Source organism: Nylanderia fulva, unplaced genomic scaffold (genome assembly GCF_048542155.1).
Source record: "Nylanderia fulva isolate GAGA-0341 unplaced genomic scaffold, ASM4854215v1 Scaffold22, whole genome shotgun sequence".
In the NCBI taxonomy this organism is placed as follows: Eukaryota; Metazoa; Arthropoda; class Insecta; order Hymenoptera; family Formicidae; genus Nylanderia; species Nylanderia fulva.
Window position 1 is genome coordinate 2,563,568 of NW_028190285.1, and position 24,177 is coordinate 2,587,744.

At 32.5% G+C, this 24,177-nt stretch overlaps 1 protein-coding gene across 10 annotated transcripts; it reads right to left on the bottom strand.

Annotated features, from left to right (window-relative positions):
* Window positions 1-64: 64 nt before the first annotated feature.
* Window positions 65-24,177, bottom strand: CLIP-190 (Cytoplasmic linker protein 190). Of its 10 annotated transcripts, none has more exons than XM_029305151.2 (17): window positions 24,028-24,175; window positions 22,975-23,243; window positions 15,702-15,770; window positions 14,800-14,952; window positions 14,306-14,497; window positions 12,980-13,190; window positions 11,615-11,840; window positions 10,638-10,694; window positions 9,118-9,258; window positions 8,618-8,770; window positions 7,796-7,816; window positions 5,390-5,573; window positions 4,597-5,268; window positions 4,229-4,347; window positions 3,836-4,148; window positions 3,458-3,609; window positions 65-3,352 (listed from the first exon to the last, which is right to left on the bottom strand). In XM_029305151.2, exons 2-17 carry the CDS (start codon window positions 23,213-23,215, stop codon window positions 1,235-1,237), a joined length of 5,022 nt encoding a protein of 1,673 aa, XP_029160984.1. In that variant the 5' UTR covers window positions 23,216-23,243; window positions 24,028-24,175; the 3' UTR covers window positions 65-1,234. The 10 variants fall into 10 exon arrangements, with proteins under 10 accessions (XP_029160984.1, XP_029160981.1, XP_029160982.1 ...); XM_029305148.2 differs by having other exon boundaries at window positions 8,618-8,782; XM_029305149.2 differs by lacking the exon at window positions 24,028-24,175 and adding an exon at window positions 23,964-24,017 and having other exon boundaries at window positions 8,618-8,782.

A 24,177-nucleotide genomic window follows, 5' to 3' on the forward strand; every position in this document is an offset into this window, starting at 1 on the left:
TATATATCATAATGGCTAGAATGATTAAAAAACAAATGAAAATTATTTATAACTCAAGTCAATATTATCCCTTTGGAAAAGTATTCTTTCTTATATATTTTAAAATTTATATTTATATACATCTCTCTGAAATAGAGACAAGAAGACCTATGTGTATTGATCGATACATATATATATATATATAAAAGATTTACAATTTTCGCGTGAAGAATTTGTTTATTCTTATCTACAAAGCACTAGGTATCTCCAACGCATCGGATGTTCAACAATATATATATGTAATCGACTTAGAAAATATATTTTCCATCCTAAGAAGACTCATTAACAAAGAGGCAAGACAATAGCAGGCCATAATATTTCTTTAAATCAACTTTAAAATTATTCGAGATATATATGTTTGTTTTCTACTTTCTTTTTTTTCTTCCTATTAGATGAAGAGACTGTAAAGAATCTCCCAATGGAGAATATCATAAGATATTGAAGAAGAGCGCCGAAATTGATTCTCTTATGCCCGAAATTGTGCCTTTTATTAGCAAGCAGGAACTGTCTTCTTAAAGTGCGCAAAAAAACCGTAGAAATAAATATTAAATAAAGGAATAACACAAATTAATTCGAACATATCTAATATATACAAAATTACACGTAACTCGTCACAGAGATGTTAAAAAATAAATATTAAAGCTGAAAAACAAATATATGCTCCCTGTAAATACATGTACATAAAACTAACAACAAATCATTCTCTTGAATCTTTAACATCGAAAATTCTAATTATTTCTGTTTCCTATTCCAAAGCAGCGACAACACATTAAACAATTTCTGAGCTAATCCAATTAATACACACAATAAATAATTTATAAAATAAATTTTAGTATAATTATCAATTTGTTGTGTCTAGTATATAATTTTGAATGCAATAATATAAAGATAATTATACACGTCCAGAAAATTTTGTAAATAAACAGTATCTTATTAAGATCGCGTCATATTTAGAGGGAGCATAAAAGTTGCTTGCAATATTTTAAGAGTGTGTTAATGGTTACGTATTATGCGTTTTACGTTTTGCGCGGGAAGACTCATATATACTCAGAGATTTAGAATATAATCGAAAAATCTGCCATACAAAAATATATATATATATACTCTGTAAAATTTAAAACAGATTTCTTTATAGCTACACGCGGGACATTTTGGCAAGCAAACAAAATGAATTCATGGACGTAACGTTAAAACGTTAAAACGTTTCGGCGTCATCGCAGTCGCGCGTGTCGTGACCAAACATCTCGCAATTTTCGCAGTACGGTCTCTCCACGGGTGGCTTCTTCGACTTGGCCGTTCTGTCCGGAACTCTATCCGAGAAATCCTGAGCCTGTCTTGGACAGTCCTCCGTCTCGTGTAGATCGAACCGATCGCAAATATCACAGAACATACGGGGCGCCGCCGCTCGCTTATCCAAGGTGCTTCGAGTATAATCCTCGGCCTCGTTGGCGGGAACTCCCATCTCGAGAACCTCGATCTTACACAGCAGACTTTCATTTTTACGTTGCATGTCGACTATCACGGAGTTCAAAAAATCTATCTGACTCTTCGCAGTATCGTTCTCCTCCTGCAATTTTTCGACAATGTGTTCTTGTTTCATGTCACCCGATCCATCGTAAGCATTCTTCAAATTTGTCGCCTCCGTCCATTTTGCGGTGACCTGCTTGTTTTCCTTCTCCAATCGGCTTAGCTCGTTCAGAAGTCGCGTCTCTTCTATCTTGGCGACATTCAGCTTCTCCTGCAGGTTCTGGACATTTTTCTTCACTTCCTTCTCATTATTTTCCATAGCTCTCGCCTGATCAGCCTGTTCCTTTAGCTGTTTCTCCAATGAGTTTATCGTATGCTGCAGCTCATGAATTCGCTTATTCGCTCCGCTTAATTCGTTCTGTTTCAACTTGGTTTCCTCATTTCGCGACTGTTGTTCTGCTTTAATCTTTTCCACTTGCGCATCCTCCAAAGCCTTCATTTGCGCCTTCAATTTATCGATAATGTTCTCTTTATCATTTAAATCGACTTTATGCTTGTCTACAGCGTCTTGCGATGATCGCAATTTTTCTTCTAGCTCTTTATTATGCCTATTTATGTCTTCGATCTCCTTCTGCTTTGCTGCAATCTCACAGTCCAACGAATTTTGTAGCTTTAACACTTCTTCCTTTTTAGAAGTTTCCGATTCTTTTGTTCTAACTTCCATATCTACCAGGACCTTCTCTCTCTTGTCTAATTCCTCGTGCAAATTCGATAATTGAGTTTCCAAGGATTTCACTGAGTTCTCCAAAGCAGCCTTGACTTCAGTCAATTCATTTACTACACTTTGTTTCTGCGTGACTATTTCTTGTGCGTTTTTCAGTTCCTCATTATTACGAATATGCTCTTCTTTCATGGAAGATATTTTAGCGTCCATTTCGACTATTTGTGCTTGCGACTTTTCCGTCTCCGCTCTCGCCTTCGATACTTCGTCCGCCTTATCTTTAATCATTTTTTCAGCGTCCTTTAATTTGCCGTTCAATTCTTTTATCGCATTGGTCATGGTATTTAAAGATGTGGTTGAATTCTTATCGGCTGCCGCTTTATCGTTAATCAAAGCGTCGTATATATTTTGCAATTCTGACAACTTGTTTTCGGTGTCCTGAAGCTTCAAGCTTTTCTCTTGAATGAAATTCTTCAAATTTGACGATGCATCCGATTCGGCTTTTAATTTCTCCGTTAATTCCTCGATTGACCATAGATTTCCACTTTGATCGGCCTCTAGTTTATTTTTGATTTTTTGCAAATTTGTTATTTCGTCGCGTGAAGTCGTTAATTCGTTCGACAAGTCCGCGATTTGTTTTTGGAACGAGGATACCTGTTCTTCGTGAGAATTTTGCAAGGTTTTGTGCTCCTTGCGAAGATTAGCGATCTCTTCTTCTTTTTTTGTCAATTTTTCCGTAAGATTGACAATTTCCTCAGAGTTTTTCTCCAAATTTGTCTTAATATGTTCACTTTCCTTCAACTTCGCCGATAATTCAATCTCATTTCGTTCGTACTCGCGTATTTTCTCCGCATAGTCTGCATTTGATTTTTTAGCATCGCATATTTGCGATTCCAAATTTGATTTTTCCGAGCGTAATTGCTCAATTAACGTTGCGTTTTTATTTAATTCTGTCTCGGTATCGGACAACTTTCCCTCTGTTTTAGTCAACGTAGATTCGATATGGAAGATCTTCTCATGAGCTTCGTCTAACTCCTTCTCTTTTTTTCGCAGATCTTCGTTATATTTCGATAGCTGTTCCGATGAATCGGCGGAACTACTAATCGCGTTAGCTACATCACATTCCTGCAAATAAAATTATATCATGAATTAATGTGTTATAATTTATATTATAACATAATTTAATGAATTAATAATTAATCATCAAACAATCATTCTTTATATACTAACCAGTTTTTCCTTTTGCAATGACAGTTGCGATATTTTCTCTTCCGATCTCGCGATCTGTTGATTCAAATTCTGCATGTTCGACTCAAATACACGAAGTTCGCTCTCCAAATTCGTTTTCGTTTGTTCAGATAACGTGAGAGCATCTTGCAATTCTAAAAGATATAAGAAAAATTTTGTGATAAAAATCTAACTTAATATATAATTAATTTTAATTAAACTGAGAATTGAGTAAACTTCATAATTTTTAAAATTTTAAGTTTTATCTTAAAGTTAAAAAAATTGTATAAATTGTTTATAATTATTTACTCTCTTATATATATTTCATATAACTTTAATTTTTTTTTAATATTTTAAGATAGATCCTGCATTTGATTTTACCTGAAGTCTTTTCAAGAAGATGTTTGATCTCCTCATCTTTGCTCGCTATAATCGCTTTTAATTCAGCAATATCTTTCTCTAATTTAGCGAGCATCAAGGCTTTCTGTGCGACGTCCGCGCTTATCTGGTCGATATATTTGACTTTTTCATTAATTTGGATCTCAAATCGTTTAGTTATTTGTTCTATTTGCGCCATGTTAGCATTTCGCAATTCCGCGAGCTCTTGGTCTCTCACTCTCAGCTCCTCGCTTAATTTATTTAATTGTGCAGTAGATTTCTCTTCCGAAGCAATTAAATTAGCTAAATCATGCTCCTGGATCGATAAACATGAATAATGAGAAAATGAAAATTTTAATGTCACGTTCGTGTAAAATAAAAAAAAGTTATGCTCACCAGTTGTTGCTTCTCGTGAATAATTCTGACATTATCTTCATTTTTGGCTCTATAAGCTTCAATCTGTTTCGTCAGCGCATTGTTACTTTCTTCGGCTAATTTAAGTTTTATACTTAACTCTGCAAAATATAAATATGTTTATTTATAAAACGCGAAAATTATTATCCCGTAACAAGCTAATAATAAACTCAAGATGTCAAGAATATTTAAAAATTAAATAAATACAAAATATAAAACAAATAAATTAAAAAGAAATTTAAACAGCATATAAATAAATAGAAATTATTTGCAATAAAAGATTAATTTTTTCGATTATCAAAATCTTAATTAATTAAATTTTAATCAATTAAATAATATTTGCGGTCTACCTTCTAACTTTCGTAAAGCGTCATTCAGTTCCTCATCCTTCTTCTTGCGAAGCTCTCGTTCAGCAGCCAATTCGGCCAACAGTCTTTCGGTTTCGGATGCTCTCTGATTGAGTTGCTGCGAGACCTCATCAATTTTCGAGTCTTTCTCGCGCAACTGTTGCTCAAAAGACTCTGAAAGTTCGTGAATACGCTTAATGTTCTCGGTTTTCAAACCTTCTAAAACCACGTTCTGCTGTTCTAGCAGCCTCCTGGACTCGTTCTCCAACTCCTCGGTCTTTGCTTTAATTAACCGATCCCTCTCCTCGATTTTCTGTCGATACTCCAACAGCAACAAGTCTTTCTCGCTCGCGCTCTCTCTCTTCATCGTCTCGATCATTTCCTTCGACTTTCGCAGCTCTTCGTTCAAGAGATTCGTACTCTTTTCGAATTCTTGTTTCATATTTTCTACCAATGTCTCTTTGTTCTGCAGGCTTCGTTTAGCAGCTTCCAATTCTCTCTCCAAACGACTCTCGGACTCGCTGTGCGATGTGCTCTCTTGCTGCGTTTTGCTCAACTCGAGCTCCAGTTCCCGGATACGGTCCACACATTCGTTCACCAGGTTCGATTTCTCCCGAGCTTCCTTCTCCAAGCTATTCTTGATCTCCTCTAAGCTCTGATTACGGCTCTCCAAATCTAAAAATCAGAGTATCCAGTAAAGTAGAAGTTGAGAGAAGAGGGCGAATAAAATCACGTAGAGCTTAAATGTAAGAGATTCATAAGAGCTGATCGCGTCTAAATGTAAGATATTGAATACCATGAAGCTGAGAATTGTGCAAGCTCGTCACGCAGCTGATCTCGTTACGCAGTCGCGTCAATTCCTCCTCGGCCTCGAAGAGTTTGATGCTGTCGCGTTCCAACTGAGCAACGCGTTCCCGTCGTTCTTCAGCGAGTTCGTCCTCGAGCTGCTTGATCCTGCTTTCATTTACAGTATTTATGACCTAGTATAATAAGGGAAGCTATTTAGTCTTCAGGGAGATACGAGATTCATACATAGCGTAATCGCATTTCGAGTATTATAATAATGTGCAATTTCCTCCATTATAAAAAATATAAAACAATAGTATCTTTTATTAATCAAAAATTTATCTAATAATATATAATTGCGAAACTACTCAAAATGAATGATGTTTATATAAAACCTTTAGTATTTTATTTGTGCAAAGATAAGACCTATTTTTTGAAATATTGTCTAACTTAGGCTTTATAAATCATATTTTTCAAATTTAAATCTCTCACAGCATTTTTACAATAAATAAATCGCAATCATAATATTAATATTATAATATTACAAAATATTTATTACTAGTGTATTTAAATGCATGATGCATTTTTTATAATATCGAAAAAATGGATACATCCCACATAAAAAATAAAATTAATTTAAACATAAACTCAAACTAATTTTAATAATTATTAAAATTTTTATAACATAAGAATTATTATGTAAACTTGTTTAAGTATCATAAAAAATTTTTTAGCGAGAGCAATATTTTATTTGTAATTATGGAGATAAGTATATTAATACTCGAAAGCGTATTTATCCAAAAAACAGAAAGCACGCTGAGATATGCGAAGCACAATGTATAATTATCCATATGTAAGAAACAAAAGTTTTATCACATTAAAAAACAAAAAAATAAATAATTGTACGCGTATATCCAAAATGCAAAAAAATATATTATTCAATTATGACATTCGAGCGTACCACAAACAAAATTGAAAAGATATTAATTAAATAATATAAATTACTTGAAATACAAAACATAAGAAAACCAAAACCATGCATATAATAAATAAATAAATAAATAAATAAATAAATAAGTACAATACCTATAATTAACAAACAAGTATATAATAATGCCTACGATAATTTGTAGTTATAAAATTAAAGTGTTTTATGATACAATCATCGCACAATATATGCATAGTATATTTTTAATTATATTAAAAATTAGAATCTAGAAAAAATCCTTTAATGTAAAAATATCAAAATTACACCAAAATTTAGTTATAAGCGATTAGAATTGGGTAATGCGGTATCACATAGTTTATACACGCGTTCAAGTTCGTAACTACATTTACAATCATACAGATTTATTATCGTAGCTCAAGTTCGATTAATTTTTTTCGTTTAGAAAGGATTAATAAATTTATTGTTTTGCAGAATATAATTTATTTTTGTTGAATAAAAAGAAATTTATTTTTTCAAAATTTTTAATGTTTGAATTTCACATTTTTGTGACATAAAAATTTAGAAAAAATGTCATTTAAAATTTTTCTCAAAAAGTAAATTTATATTCTTTAAATATTCATTGAATTTAATAATTCTTTTTAAAGATGAAGTAATTAATTGCGCCATTAAAATTTGTGTTAAAAGAGAAAAGTAAGTTTAAATTATTTATGTATAATAATTAAAATATGTTATTAGTAATATATCACAATTTTTGCTAAAATTAATAACAAGATTTTTCATTCGTGTAAACAGTTATCAAAAACTGAACGTATAAATTCTTCGCGATTATTTTATTATTGGCTAATTCTTACCACTCATAATAAAAGAATATAAAAATCTCGATATTTTCATATTAAAATGAAGATTTTCGTGATTCTAATTAATGTTTAAAATATGCTATTATAAAGTACAATAATTGTAAAACACATTCCAATAACTTTGTGCACACAAAGCATGTGATTTATGAAGCTCTCTCTCAATTACACAACAGCAAAGCGTGATTAAATTAATATTATTAGATTAAGATTTTTTTGTGCCACATTAAAGTCGCGACATTAAATATGCTTATTAACGATAAATAATAAATTGAACGATTAATAAAAAAATTAATTTAAAAAAATATTCGATGCAAATATAATCGCGCATGTTTCTTTCAAGATTGACACGCGGTAGGATCTTGATATAGCATTATTTATAGCGTTATTTATAGCCTAATTAACCATATATATACAATTTAGCGTTGTTAGTACGGCCAGTGCAAAATTAATTAGTAATAGCGTTTTTTTTTTGCGTTTTTCGCGTTGCACACGTCAATCAGCTCTTCGAAAAGCTCTGCGACGAAATGCAAAGATGCAGGTATAGAATGATGATTAGATTAAAGGTGCTGAAAAACTGGATCACTTCTGCCAAGGACCATCGGATACTCACACTTTGCTCAGATCTCTCTTTCTGAAAATAAACGGTAAGTTTGCCAAATTAACCGAAGAACTGAATGTATTCTTCTCTCTTCAAAAAATTACAGATTTTTCTCTTTCTTTCGGGATTATTCAAAAAACAAAGCTTATATAGAAATTGAAAATATGTAATTTTCCACGTTGATATTTTTGATCAGTTTTATATGTGCATATATTATTAAAGTGTAAAATAATTTATTATACGTGACAATAGATACGTTTGATATTTTTTGCGCGCTGCAAAAACTTGCTAGACTAATTTCTGAGCTCTTTACCAAGTTGATGTAGCTAAGCACGCGTGTGTTGTAATTTACATCACCCGCCACCGTTAAATTTAAAATGCGTGAATTCGGACGAAAGCAGTGTACAATATTTGTCACGAATAATATATAAATACCGTCCAGAATCACCTAACATTTTATATATGAGATTTCCTTTAATATGATATTGGAAGAATTTATGTTTGATGAACAGAACAAAGGCGAAAAAAATTAAAGCAACGTAACAAAAATTTAAAAGTTGAATATCTTTTGTCTTTATCATGTCCCAAGATTTTTTTCAGATCAATTTTTATTCATTAACAAAAAGTATTATAATAAGATAAATATGAATCTCTGAGACATTTCTATTATTATTATTATCAAATATGTATGTAAAACAAACAAGTGGTAGCGTAGATAAATCTACTTACCGGATGTTCCGAGTATTTTAACGAGATACTCAGTCTTTATTATATTTGATAAATAATTATAGCTATGTACGTTTACGCTTGATACGTTAATATTAACGTACATACCTGTATGTCGTCTTTATTCACGGATTCCTCTTCGAAACGGAAAAGAAGATCTTCGCACTTTCGTTTCTCCTCTTCCAGCTGCACCATCAATCCATTTCTCTCGTTGACAAGTTTGGTGACAGCAAGTTCCGCTTCGTTGACTGATTGTTGCATCTGTTCGCGATACTAAACAACGTCAACGACGAAGAATGGCCGAAAAAAAAAAAATAAAACTCAATGAACAGAAGGAACAAAAACTGGAACAAAACTCTTTGGCAATCTAAAGTTTCAATTTATCGCGTCGATCATAATTTCGATGTATAAATTTGATAAAAAATGTTACTAATAAAAATAATAATTATATCGATAATAAAAAATATATATATAAACGTATGCTTTCAATACACACAAGCAAAAATAAAAAGTGATAAGCGACGCGGTAACTTCGAAATTCCAGATCATTGAAAAAACCCATTTTTCATATAAATAATAATTTGAGTTTGACGCTATAAATATCTTACCTTATCATACTCTTGTTTGATAGAAAGTGCCGATTGCTCCGCTTGATCAGCTTGATTTGCCGCTTTGGTAACCCTTGCACGCTCCAAATCTCGTTGCTTTCGCAGAAGTTCTATCTCCTGCAGCTTCTCTTTCAGAATCTCCTAAAACCACGAGCTGGGTTCTAATTTCAAAATCACAAATGTTGCAAAAAATGTTCAGGGAAGGATTTTAAGGAATAGAATCGTTTTATTGTATTATTAATTAACGCGCGATAACGCACACATTACTATATAACTCCAATATATTAAATCATTATATGTAATTTACGAGAAAATATTTTATCAATTATTTGCGAATTGCTAACGTAAAGAAGAAACGCAAAACTCAATAAGTATCTAATCTATATCTCGATTTTTTAAATATTTACTTTTCATAAAAGCTATCGAGCAGACTAAAATAAGACAAAATTCTCTATGTTATAGAAACTTTCTACTGATAAAACCAGTTTGCGATGCTTGAAACAATTATTGATTTTTCCACACTAGTATATATCTCTTTGTAAAATATTTTAAAAGCCATGAAGCACCGGCTGAGACAAAGGCATGAATAAATAAAACAATTCTTTTGTCGCATTGTACAAATTTTTACAACGCAGTACGAGCGAAGTAAATCGACTAATTAAATACTACGACTCAAGTTTAACTCTATTAATATTAAATTAGGCTCTAATATTAAATTAATCATTAAATTTGAATAACAACCGTCCAATTGGTCATTAAATTTGAATAACAATCCCCTGCAATAGTCATCTCGCATTGCATTTCGCATTATGCAACAGCTTTGCCGCGCTGTCATCGAATTTGCCACGAGTTTTTAATAAATGCGAGATAGCTGTGAACACTGAAACGACATTCTTCTTTACATCGACAACGCGATATTAGCAATACAAATTAAGAGTAAACACGTTACATCGCATTATCGAACGATGGCGAGTTTGATTAATCGACTCGATGATGCTGGTCGTCGTTTTAACGCCCACACAAACATCGGACTTACGTTTAACTTGTGTCGTGGAAAATGTTTTCGAGATATAAATTAATCGAGCTGCCACGATATCGCCAGCAAACATTACATCGGATACAATGATGGCAAACTGTTAATTGTCGCGTGTAAGAAGCGACGTAGATATACTCACCCAGAGATATATTAACTAGAGAAAATCATTTACGAGGAAGAGAAAAAGAGGACGTAGGATTTTATTAACATTATATATACACACAGATCGACTATATATTACAAGCTCTGACTCGAGAGAACGATAATATTAAATTAATAAATAAATAAAACGCAGTCACACACAGGGCAACCGTTAACGATCGAGCTTCGCTAATCGACTAATTCGATTCGCTAATTATCCTAATTATCCTAATATACGAAACTAATTGCGAGTGACAGAGGAGAATCGCAAAGATCAGCGATCGCTTTTAATTGGCGAGGATAATGAATTAATCAGGAGCTATTATTGGAGTTACGGTCTCACCTGCAGTGAATCTCGTGAAACAAGTGTCGACATGCGCATGCCAGGCCTCTGCAATGTCTGATGTAAACGGAAACAAAAACAATAAAATAAATAAAAATAAGATCGTGCAGAAAAATCCTAACGGCAATCTTAGGTAACAATTAATATATTAATTCGCACGACATCACGTATGTTATACAGATATGATTTTTGTTAAAGAAATATAAAAGGGCTGTAAAAAGCGAAAACGATGACTACAATTTACCGCGTAATCGACCTTTAAGAAATTCAGAGGAATTTAAATCGAAGGATTTAAGATACGAAAAGGGATTAAAAAAGTTCCACGTCTTCTAAGACGTTTAAGGAAAAATTTAGATGCAACGAGTTCGATGCAAATTAAATTACATTCTCAATTTCTGAAATTTAAATTTTAGAATTGCAAAATTGATACAAGTTTCTCTTATTTGCAAACTCGGAAGAAGAATTTAAATAAGGAGAGAATATAGAAATCAAATTCTAAATTTCTAAAGTCAGGAAAGGAATTGAGAATTTAAATTAAACGTCCCAAGACTTGAACGTGTAGTTCCTTATACGCAATTAGAGAAAAGAATTTGAAGAACGTGCGAGTACAAGAAAAGAATAATTTTCTACAAGATTTATAAAACTTTCTATAATTAAATAAACCTAAAATTATTTTTGCATAAATGCGCTCTTTAAATCCTCGCGCTGAGTCCTTATTCGTAAATCGATTTAAAGATCGATTTTCCAGATTTTACTTGTCGGCGCTTTTTCGTACGAGAACCGTAAAAGATTTCTATGGGGAAGAACTTAAAGGTCGATTGCACCTAGTAGATCATCAACGAGACCAACAACGACATCGACAACACATTCTACAGGCTAATAAATTAATAGAAAAATAGGGCCGGAACAACGGCCTGCGGCGGGTTGCTTTTCAGATGCACTTCCTCATTCCCTCATTCCGGCATGGTGAACCTTACCCTCGTCGTGGTGCTGATCGGCGAACTCGTTTTCGAATTGACGCTGGCGATGCTGGACGCGAGAGAGTCGCGCGAACCGCTCCTCTTCTGGAGGCTGGGGATGGTGGTGTTTGTTGTGGCGCCGCCGCTCGGTTTGTACACCATGGATGACTTTTTGACGGACGGCGACCTGCTGACCTTGTGCGGGACCGTGAACAGACCGCGCTTCGGCGGGCACTCGAAGTATCTGGATCAACGGGTGGGTTAGTTCCGTGGGGAACGCACGGATTGCAGAGAATAAGGGAAGATTATGCGAACTATGTGTGTCTTGATCATTCCAAGCGTTCGAGAGATCACGCGTGCTCTGGGGACTCCGAATCGAATGAAAGAGGAAAGACTCCCAATTAACATTGGTTCAGGACAATTTCAATTATAATAGAAATATTTTTTCTTCTTACCACGGACAGAATTTTCTCTTAGAATTTATCCTGCAAAAAATCATGGTAATCGTGGGACAATATGGTATTGGAAGAACTTCATAAGTTTCTCTGATTAATTAAGAGTTTAACGAGGTTCTGTAATATAAATATAAATTTAAAGTGTAAGACAGGCAATAAGAGCCAAATCGCGGATGACAGTGCGTTATCCCAACGAAACTAAATTTTTTCGTTAAATACCTGTGCACAAGGCACCAAATTTTACTTGGTCACGGCCAAGATTTAAAATTGGAATAATCTCTACAAGAGATTTAATTCCACACATCCCCTGTTTCCCCCTAAGGAAATAAATGCGAGAGAAAATGGGGATGTATGGAATTAAATCTCTTGTAGAGATTATTTCAATTTTAAATCTTGGCCGTGACCAAGTAAAATTTGGTGCCTTGTGCACAGGTATTTAATTCTAACGAAAAAATTTAGTTTCGTTGGGATAACGCACTGCCATCCGCGATTTGGCTCTTATTGCCTGTCTTACACTTTAAATTCTCTGATTAATATTTATTACAGTGAAAAATATTAATATGTATACATAGTAAAATTAATCGAGCATAAGTTAGATCTTATTGTGGGAAATATTAATCAGAGAAACTCTTACCATAATTTTGAGGGTAAATTCTAAGAGAAAATTCTGCGTACATATACCGAATTAAAGATTAAAATTCCCTCCTTACATTAAATTCGAAGAAGACTCTATTTAATATTATTTCTGAATTTTAATATAACTGAGCAAAGAGAAGAAACCTTCTGAACAATCTTTAATGCAAAGCAAGTTCAATTTGATTGAGGAGCAACTTGGAGTTTCTAAAATTGCTCTGATCGCGCGAAGACACTCCGTGCGATTAAGAAGATGAGTAATGAGGGATATTTTTTCGTCAAGGGAAATGCACACCTTTTCCCGCTGACGGAACCATCATTCTTTCCGATCGGCTCGTCCAATTCTATGCCGTACCATTCGCCTCCAGCGAAATCCGTGGGTCCTTGGTACCTGAGCACGCCGGTTTTGCTACCTTGCATCGCTGACACGATCACCCGATCACCTATCTTCAGGTCATCTTTCGCTCTCTGCGACACCGACGAGGACAAGCTTGTCGTCGACACATCTGCGTTCACAGTTTTTAGCGATGCGCGATCAATATATAGCGATTCATTTATTTCAAAGCCACGAGCTAAACAATTTTTCTATAAAACTATAAACCCTTTTCTCTAGATACTAGTAAAAACAAAATCATATCATTATTTCATGCTTCTATAAAAATATGTATTCGAATACGTTTATTGTATTCTATCTGAAATATTCGCTAGGAAAAAAATGTCTTACCTTTAAATAAAATTAAATATATACATACATATACACATACACATATATACATATATTTTATGAAAACAAATCGCGTTCTATGTAATATGTAAATTTTAATTTGTTTGATGTACCTATATTTTTTATTAATTTTTTTTTTTTCACCTCTAGTTGCTTCTGTAAATATATTTTTACAAATAATATTTACAAATATTACAAATACATATTACAAATATTTTTATAAATAAACCTTTATTCGTTTATGTTTGAAGTATTAATCTGTTGATATAAGTGTGTGTATATATGAATGTGTGTATGTGTGTGTGCGTTAAATTAAATTATATTATTTCAAAAAATAACATCTCGCTAAATCATGCAAAACTAAATTATTTCCATGCTGCGCACCGATTAAAAAAATAGATTAACCTTTTCCCTTTGACTATTTACTTATTAAATTAAATAGTTATCTACTTTACAATAGAGTCTCTTTTAAAGCAACATCGTAATTAATACTACAATTAAAACAATGATTTTTGTGCTCTCTTCAAGCCTCTAATGACTAACAATAACACACGATCGATTAACTCTTTCACCCCTTCACCACTTTTCTTTTATTATTCAATTCTACTAACATTTTGTTGTTAAATAGCAAACGTTACATATATATATATATAATAAGAATACGCTGCAACAAATTTTTAAAATAAATAAGTAAAATAATATATCGATCATTTATTTAAATTGTTTAAATCAGATATTTTTCTCGAAAAAATTCTCTAGGACTACAAGTAGGAAGGAATGGGGGTAAAAGAGTTAAAATCGGGAAACAAAATAAAATTCGTGAACGGTGCATATACAGCGTGCAACGCCAGTTAGATATCTACGGACGTGGCGAGTATCTCTTGCAGCGATTCTTACTTAATGACGGCGACATAGATTTGCCCAGATAGCTGCCCTTGATGCTTTCGGGCGGCGATGTCGGTGTCGAGGTAGCGCTTATCTGATAACCCCCCAGCGGTGCCCTGGTCAACCTGGTGAGCCTCGAAAAGATCCCCTTCTTCGGTTCGCATTGAAAGTACGTACTACCCGCCACCGAACCGTCGTTCTTCCCTGCAGTTCAAGGTCGCATATGTCTTCTATGAGAGCTTCGCCAATTTTTTTTATTCTCTTTTTTTCAAAATTTATTATTTTTCAATCTTCCTCTATCTTGTCTTAGCTGTGTATTAATTTCAAGAAAATTCCGATCTTTATTTGTGAAAAGGAGTATGCTGGATCTTGATTAGTCAGGACGACAAGAGAACAAGATTCTTAATAATTTCTGGATTTTCTAGGTTCTTGGAAATATTCTTCCTGATTTGCTCTTGAGCTTTACAATTCGTACGATCGGCTAGGATCGTTAAAATTGTCCTTACCGATCGGCTCGTCCAGGACGACTCCTGCCCAATCCCCAGGAGCGAATTTGGTCTCGCCGATGTAGGCGATTCTACCAGGTTTTGTGCCGCCGACCCATACTCGATCACCGATCATAAAGCTTTCTGTGTCCTCGGTCAGAACGACGCTGGTATCTGCGCGGAATCGAAGACGATTCTCTTTGAAATACGACCATCTCGACTTTATCACAATCTACTAACTTTTAAGTATATAATCCAGAGAATTTATTTCCCCGCAAAAATGAGGAATGAATCAATTTTTAAATCAGTATTTGGATATTGTTATAACAATCCAAAATATTCCCATAACTTGCCTGATTTTTGTTCAATTCTCTCTCAAAAATTTGATCGAGACAGTACTTTGAGTAAATAATAACGATTAAAAAAATATTTTAATTTAACAAAGCTATAGTCTGAATTTTAATTAGACATTGTTAACTTATATATTAAGGTAATACTACATTTATTAAATTACTACAAACATTTCACGCATATATGCAATATACATACATATATATAATATAAATTATATATATATATATACATGATGTAACGCGCAAAGCAAAAACATGTTACATAATACAAACGACTTCATCAAGCACTATTTTTTTACAATGGACAAATTTCAAAATTTCTAGCTACGTTCCAAGTTTCATATACAATCGGTATTATTGTAAAAGTGAAATTATTCTGAATTTCGCTACTTAAAGTCCGGGTTTGGAATTTCGATTTGAAATCGAACGTCTTACGAGACTGGGAGTTTCAAAATTAAGCTACTGTCATCTCTCGGTATTTCTAACTGTTGTTATTTCTCGCGATGTACAGAGATCTTACAAACGCATTGCAATCTTCGAGAATACGAAAAAAACTAGAGTGCCACTTACCTGATCCTCTTCGCAAGCTGGCCTCATCTATTTGACGGCCGCGCGATTCCCAGAGAGGCTCCATCTGATCTGTCATTGTCATGCAAAATAACGCAAATCATAGCAAAAACGAAAATAAAGACCAGCGTATTCTTTCGCGCAAAAAAAAACGGTTCTCTTCGCCACATAATCGAGAGTACGCTTAATTAAAGTTTCCCCGAAACCAATTTTTAATTAATGTCAATTAGCGTCTTAATAATCATTTATATATATAAATGCGAGAGAATCGCTCGATATAATTTAATACAAATTTATTACATCAGTAATTGTAATATGTAAAATGAAAATTTTTAAGATTATTGATTAATTACTCAGATTATTGATTAATTACATACATTAATACAAAATAATGTGATTATTAATATCAAACATAATAAGCATATACAATTTACATCAACTTGTTATTTCTTCAAGGCCAATTTGCGTAAAACCGATAATAAATTTGGGGATATGTAATGTCCGTCATAGTTAGATCGTACAAAGTTGATTATAGCTAAGTTAATTACTAATTATTACGAAGTGAGAGATACAACGGAAGACGACTCGGCGTGAAATGGATCAGGGCTTGGTTTGGTAATTGTTGCAATAATCGCCATCGGAAGTCGATCACAATCGGCTCAAGACAGAGAGAGTTATGTAAACGAATCGTTAATGACGTTAATGAGTCAGGGTGTGTGCAGATGACGTCGATAAGATCTAGCGATTTCTAGCGCAATATGCAATCGTGCGAGATATTTTTAGATGATCGTTCATCGCATATCATTATTTTAATAAACCAATAAGAAGGAACGCATGCTTTCCTCTCTTCATGATATGAATTCTCAGAAGAAATTTGTCTCTTCTTAATTTCTTTTAATTATTATTCATCGAAAAGTATCGAAAAGATCCAAACACCGAAAAGAAAATAAGAGCATTTTTAATTTCATATTTTATAAATGTTAAAAAATACTTAAGAATTTTATCTTATAATAATATTTAATAAAACTTTCATTCTAAATTATGGATTTTCTAATTTTAATGTATAGCGATTTATTTCTATAAATTCATCATAGATTTTCTTTCCTATTTCTACATATCCGATGCAAGTCTAAATTTGTAGTTTTTAGCGATTCCTTTATAGAGATAATTTTAAGGTAAGCTATGGCAAGCTATGTGACGATTACGCACTGTCGGCATCACAAAGCTCCATTATTCATCTTGTTGATGTTTTCGCGACGTGCGCCGCGAAAAAAACTCCGCAAAAGGAGTCGCCGATATATACGTCCGGGTATATCACGGCAATTCTCGCGCGATACCTGATTAATTATTTATGGAAAAAAGGCGCGTGGGTGCGTGCCTTGTCGTAGTTGGTCGATCGCGTGGGTCGAAGTCTCTGTTCGACGAGATGAAATCGCGATTACGCGGTTGCAAACCGCAGCGAGATATCTCCGCCGCGGCCGAGAGCCATTATTATGCATAAATCCCGGCGACTTTATCATAGTGCAATCTACATTAAATGCGCCTTTTTATGCATAAGTTGCTTCTTGCTTTCAATAACGCGAGCAAGCGATCGACAGTGCTTGAAAAAAATTAAAAATGTGATTCGAGAGACGAGACGTGTTCTAAAGCATTTATCTTAACATAAATGAGGAAGCAATAAACTATTATTGTTTAGATTTAAATAAATTCTGCTGAAACTTTTGCCTTTCTCTGCTTCATTATTACAATTTTCATAACCGTAATATTATGCAACGTTAAATAAATTATTGCATGTAAAAATGTAAGCGATCGACAGTGCTTGAAAAAAAATTAAAAATGTGATTCGAGAGACGAGACGTGTTCTAAAGCATTCATCTTAACATAAATGAGGAAGCAATAAACTATTATTGTTTGGATTTAAATAAATTCTGCTGAAACTTTTGCCTTTCTCTGCTTCATTATTACAATTTTCATAACCGTAATATTATGCAACGTTAAATAAATTATTGCATGTAAAAATGTAAGCGATCGACAGTGCTTGAAAAAAATTAAAAATGTGATTCGAGAGACGAGACGTGTTCTAAAGCATTCATCTTAACATAAATGAGGAAGCAATAAACTATTATTGTTTGGATTTAAATAAATTCTGCTGAAACTTTTGCCTTTCTCTGCTTCATTATTACAATTTTCATAACCGTAATATTATGCAACGTTAAATAAATTATTGCATGTAAAAATGTAAGCGATCGACAGTGTTTGAAAAAAAATTAAAAATGTGATTCGAGAGACGAGACGTGTTCTAAAGCATTCATCTTAACATAAATGAGGAAGCAATAAACTATTATTGTTTGGATTTAAATAAATTCTGCTGAAACTTTTGCCTTTCTCTGCTTCATTATTACAATTTTCATAACCGTAATATTATACAACGTTAAATAAATTATTGCATGTAAAAATGTAAGCGATCGACAGTGCTTGAAAAAAATTAAAAATGTGATTCGAGAGACGAGACGTGTTCTAAAGCATTTATCTTAACATAAATGAGGAAGCAATAAACTATTACTGTTTGGATTTAAACAAATTCTGCTGAAACTTTTGCCTTTCTCTGCTTCATTATTACAATTTTCATAACCGTAATATTATGCAACGTTAAATAAATTATTGCATGTAAAAATGTAATGTTGCAAGAATAAAAGATTACGGGATGAATCTTGAGCTTCGGTTAAACTTCGAGTCAAGGAAAAAATTATCTTATATTTTTAATTAAGTTAAGAAACGTGTGTTTCTTATTAAAACTCGCACAACTCGTTCATTTCCATATGATTTTCGTTGCTACGTAAATTTATGCGAAACCTTGCGCGATGACAATCTATGATTAGAATCATACGTGATGTGCGTTGCACGATTGCTCACGATGATTCAATGACAGGATACACTGTATTTTTTAATTCGAGCGTGTTAACCGTGATTAAATGTATCAATAGAATCTGATGCAAAAATCGCAGCGCCATCATTCGTTCGCGAGTCTCTATGAATTGCCTTTACATTTTAATTTCCCATATATCTTATATTAGCCTTTGATATGTATCTTATATTAGCCTTTGATACTATTAAACATCAACCGCTAATTAATTGTATGCTGCGATTGAATTGTAATTCCTACGAAATTCATTAAAGATAATTGTCTTAAAAATAATGTGCATCCTGAGAAAAATTTATAAAACTAATTGCGGATTTTTTCTAATATTCACGTTAATTTAATTTTTGTTCAAAATATTGTAAAAATACAATTATTTCTTACAATATTTTTAACAAAAATTATGTAATATTATATTAAATATATGTATATTAAAATTTTTATATTAAAATAGGGAAACATTTTTTTCTTTTAATTTTAATAATATTTTTAAATACTATCATAAAATATGTAGAATCTGTCCAATTAACGATTCGCTAGATATCAAATTCGTTAATCTCATTAATATACCGATTATCCCACGTTCTGAATCTAAGGTTAATAAGGTGTCAAGTGATCATTTGATACGTAACATAATCTATAGAAGCAGCCATCAAATACTGGCGCTTTGCTCTTTCAAGCGTGGAGGATATCCACGTAAACAAGATTAATAGCTAAAAGGAGATACCATGTTATTATATATAATTCTACAATGTAATGAAATTATGACGTAATGAACCAATATAATTAAACAATTACGACTAAATGTGTCGATAATCATAACACGTGAATTGGAGATATATTTATCTGTCAAAGTGCGCAAAAATAATTTCACAAAATCAACAAAAAATATATATAAAATTCTATATTCAAATGAATACATAAATGGAATGCGACACACCCTATGTTACATTATACGTTGCTCTGGTTTTTCTCAAATAGCTTTCGGAAGAAAAATGTGAGGGAAAAATTCTTAAAATAATTTATAATTTTTATAAATTCTTTAAAATCGCGAAGATAAAAAAGGGATGCAAAACAAGCTCGTCGCATTACATTGCTACTATTTTAATAGACCACATATGGTGTTTAATATTTACTATGTGGACTTTCGTCAGACCGCAGAATTCGAATGGAAGAATTTAAAACCGGCTTTAATATCTTGAACACCTTGTACAAAACGAGCAAAGCAATTCGAAATGAGCATAATCCATCGACAGTCTCGCACGCTCATAAAACGTATATCTCTCCATATTTAGCCGATGGTGTCGCAGTTACGGCAAAACACCATGATGATGATTACGTCATTATAAAGCGCCGAACTTTTACCTTTATTCCATTACCTTTTCGTAACCAACTTCAAATTCTTGTAAAAAAATTAACTAATCAAAATTGAATGCGAGCGACTAAAAAATCTATAATAATATTGAAATAAACCGCATAATTTACAGAATGTTATAAACCTTGACAATATGTATTTTATGCTTTGGGTGATTTTTTATATCGCATTCAATTAATCTTAATTAAACTATTAACGTTTTACCTTTCTATTACCTTTTCGTGATCAATCTCAATTTCTCGTTAAAAATTAACTAATCAAAATTGAATGCGAGCGAGTAGAAAATCCGTAATAATATTGAAATAAACTACATAATTTACAGAATATCAAAACTCTAACAATATGTATTTTGTTTTGGATAATCTTTTCAGATTGCATCTCCAATAATCTTAAACAAAATGTTAACGTTTTATTTCGCATTTTGTTCCAATCGTTTTTCTACTACACATGTTTGGCTAATTTTAAATCCAAAACTTAAATTTCTCCTTCTCAAAATTATTATCCAAATTGTTTTATAGAAATATTTTCGCGCACTTAAACTATAATTATATATTTAATAATTCACATTTATATGAATTAAATTATTAAATATATAATTGTATCGAAATTTACTTATTTACACTGGACATTAATGTGTTAAATTAAAATTATGAAAAAATTGAATAAAAATTAAATTTTATTCAATTTATTTCATCGATAACATATTCGACATATTTCTCTTAATTTAAAAATTTTACTAGATATATACGATTTTTCTCTTTATACATATCCTACAGAATAATGCAAGAAAAGAAAAAGCAAATGGACCTTGAGTCTTTTCATCGAGTTGCGAAATTCAAGATGATCGAGATCGATCTCTTGCAACAAGGGGCACGAAATGAGAGGAAAAAAACAGAGGGAGACCGAGAGAAATCGAAGAAAAGGAAAGACGAAATATCAGGGAGGAAAGACGAAACGGGATGAAATCGCGGGCGCGAAATAAACACCGACAACTTGCATAATCGCAATGCGTCAGCCGACGCGGCACGATTGTGCAGGGAAGGCAATGCAATAGCGTTGCACCAATAAGGCAAGATACGTGCCCTGGATGCAACAGAGACGGTCGCGAAAACGCACTTCGCTCATTATGCATCGCCGCAAAGATGCACCGAGATCACAATGGGAACATAAAGCAATGTAAAATGTGTCCTTCTCTTGTATTTGATATCTAACTTGCACTTTGTGCATCTATTATGAACACTAGAGAAGAAACATCCAAAAAATATAAAAAAGGAAATATAAGAAAGTTAATATAATTAACAATAAAAAAATTAGATTTTTAAGAAGAAACGAAGAAATATTATGAAATATAATGAATATAATATAACAATAAAAAAATAAAATTAAACTGAAGAAAATGAGGAAAGAAAATTGTAAGACACCAGCAAGTATAATTAAAAAAATTAATAAAAATCGATTAACGATTGTGGAAAACATTATTCCTTAAAAGTTAGTAGAAGCAACATATTGCCACATATTGCCATTCTTTTAGTAAAATTATTAATTATTATCAAGAATTTTTATAGATCGTAAATATCTTATTTCATTAGACATAAGAAAACATCAGACATTTAATTATATAAAGCATTCCTAAAAAATATATCTATTAAAATTATTATTTTTGAGATTTGTACGTATTTTTAACTCTCGAGTTATCTATTAATTATCTTTTATTATTATTAGTTGCCTGATGGAATTATTTTCACTTTTTAGAGAGCAAGTTTAAAAACACGGATTACTCTCGATTAAGTATGATGTATCAAATTAGTCGACATTTAGAAAAAACAAAAAATATATATAACTAGTAATAATTAAATAAAAAAATAAAATAATGACAAATATAATTATTAATAGATACAATATTGTTACATATAATTCCACACATGTGTAACTATTTTAAATTTAATTATCTTAAAATATTAAATAACAATAATTATTATTATCTGGAATAAATTAATTACTAAATAATTTTCTTTAAACGTATTTGAGTTTTATGACTAACTTGATTCACCACAATTTTTGGCGAAAGTTGATGCTGAAGCGGGCATAAAAAAATTTTTTTAAAGTAAAATAAGCACTTACACTATTTGTATTAAGTTTGCGCAACTCGTTAATTATATAATTTTGGATAACTTTTGATTAAAGATATTTACCAGTTTCTCTCTCGCGAGGGATGCGTCGTCGCGAACGGTCGAGGAACGACTCGCGCGAGATACTTGCGGGAGAGACTCGCACGCGCGAGTTCACGCTTATTCACGAGCGATCCGTGGGCGTGCGTAACGTGTTCTCGTGTGCGTACACGCTGCGACGAATTAATGAGACGCGTCACGCTGCATCACTCGCAGTACGTACTCCAAAATGAACGAGTCGCGTGTAATAATGCATGGAATACGTCGCATAACACGTGGTATCCTCTTCAGGACCTACCTTCCATAAACACGAATTACAGCACTTATGAATTAATAAATAAACAATAGCATAAATACCTTTCGCTGTTATCATTTATTTATTCATCTGCGCGGTAATTCGTATGTATGTAATAAATCCTGATCAAATATTAGGTAATAATCATGAGTAACAAATGCTTAGCAATTTCTTGCTTCTAGAGACACAAAGTTGTCCCAAAAACTAGAAACAGATTCAAGAGAAGCATAACTTCTGAAATATACATTCTACTACTATATATGTTATACAAAAATAAAACGTTATGAAAAACGTACATAATATTTATTAATTTCTGTTTTGATACCTGGATTTATTTTCTGACGTAGAAGATTATTATGTATATATTTCTTATGTTGATCACCATCAAATATTTATATATCCTACATTTATTTGACACCAAAATGAATAATATTTATATATCAAACTACTACCAAAGAAAACTCGAATAAACATGCAGTATATACAAAACAAAACAGCACACAGTTTTGGCAAAGACTCACTGAGCTTTGTAGTCACTGATTTCACTGGGGAAGGTGGTGGAATATCTGGTCTACGTGGCCTAGAGGAACAAAGTCTTTCAATTTTTGTCGGTGGTCTTATTCCTGATGGTTTTGGCTCTGATGACTTTGTCTCTGGTAGTTTTCTCTCTGGCAGCTCTACTTCTGATGGCTCCGACTTTGATTCTAGCTCTAGTGGCTCTGCCTCTGAAGGCTTTGCCTCTGTCGACTCTGGTTCCAACATGCTTTATATATAATCTCACTGCACTACACTGTAACAATAATATTATACACTGTTAGTAAAAGATAGTATTAAAACAAGTGAAAAAACACTGAGAAAGTTTATAAAAAAAACTGAATAAAAAAAATATATTTTAATATATAAGATATAAAGTTAAATTTTATATAAAAAACTTATATTATAAAATAAAGTTCCAAACAAGTTTTGTATTAGATAATATTTCAATGCACAATATAAAAAGGAGAGAAGTGTGAAAAAGTGTAAAAGAGAGGGAATAGAATTGTCAGTGTTAATTTGAGCAAATAATCGTCATAATTGCAATGATATCTATTACTAAAATATATATAAATATCAATTAGATGTAAAAATATATAAATTAAAACATAAAAATTGAATATTTACAATTTAAAATAAAATCGAATTGATAACACAGAAATACAAAGACAACTTAAAATTTAGAGCGAAACTTTTGAAATTAAAATTTAATTAATTAAAAATTTGTAATGTGATGGCAGATAGATTCTTGTCAGTTCACGAATTTTTTCTTAGGTACCAAAAAAAAAATAGGTATCACGAGTACTTGCGATAGTACTCACGTGACACCATTGACCGAATGCGTGTTTTAATAGCGTTATCGCTCGCGATAATAATGCGCAAGCCATGCAAATAATTTCGTGCAGCGATTAGCTATTAAAAGGTCGAGGAAAAAGTCACGTTTGACAAGAGGGAGAGAGAGAGGGAGAGAGTTAACCTCAAAAGAAACGATACGCGAATTCACGTTCACGAACGAGAAGGAAATGAAAGTGCGATCTCACCTGAACAAGATCTCAGTCGGGATGATTCGCGAAGCCAATAATATCACATTTCACTCGCGACGATCGCAAAAAATAGCGATTTATCAACACAACGGAAAGTTCGTCCGACCGCGACCCGCACAGAAAAAATGACAACTGCCGCAACCACGG

Excerpts from the sequence above, each read along its gene's own strand:
- CLIP-190 (XM_029305148.2), bottom strand. The coding sequence starts at position 23,215 with ATGTTGGAACCAGAGTCGACAGAGGCAAAGCCTTCAGAGGCAGAGCCA. Across the intron at positions 5,269-5,389 it reads GCACAATTCTCAGCTTCATG|ATTTGGAGAGCCGTAATCAG; the intron begins GTATTCAATATC and ends TCTGATTTTTAG. Across the intron at positions 4,149-4,228 it reads TTCACGAGAAGCAACAACTG|GAGCATGATTTAGCTAATTT; the intron begins GTGAGCATAACT and ends TTATCGATCCAG.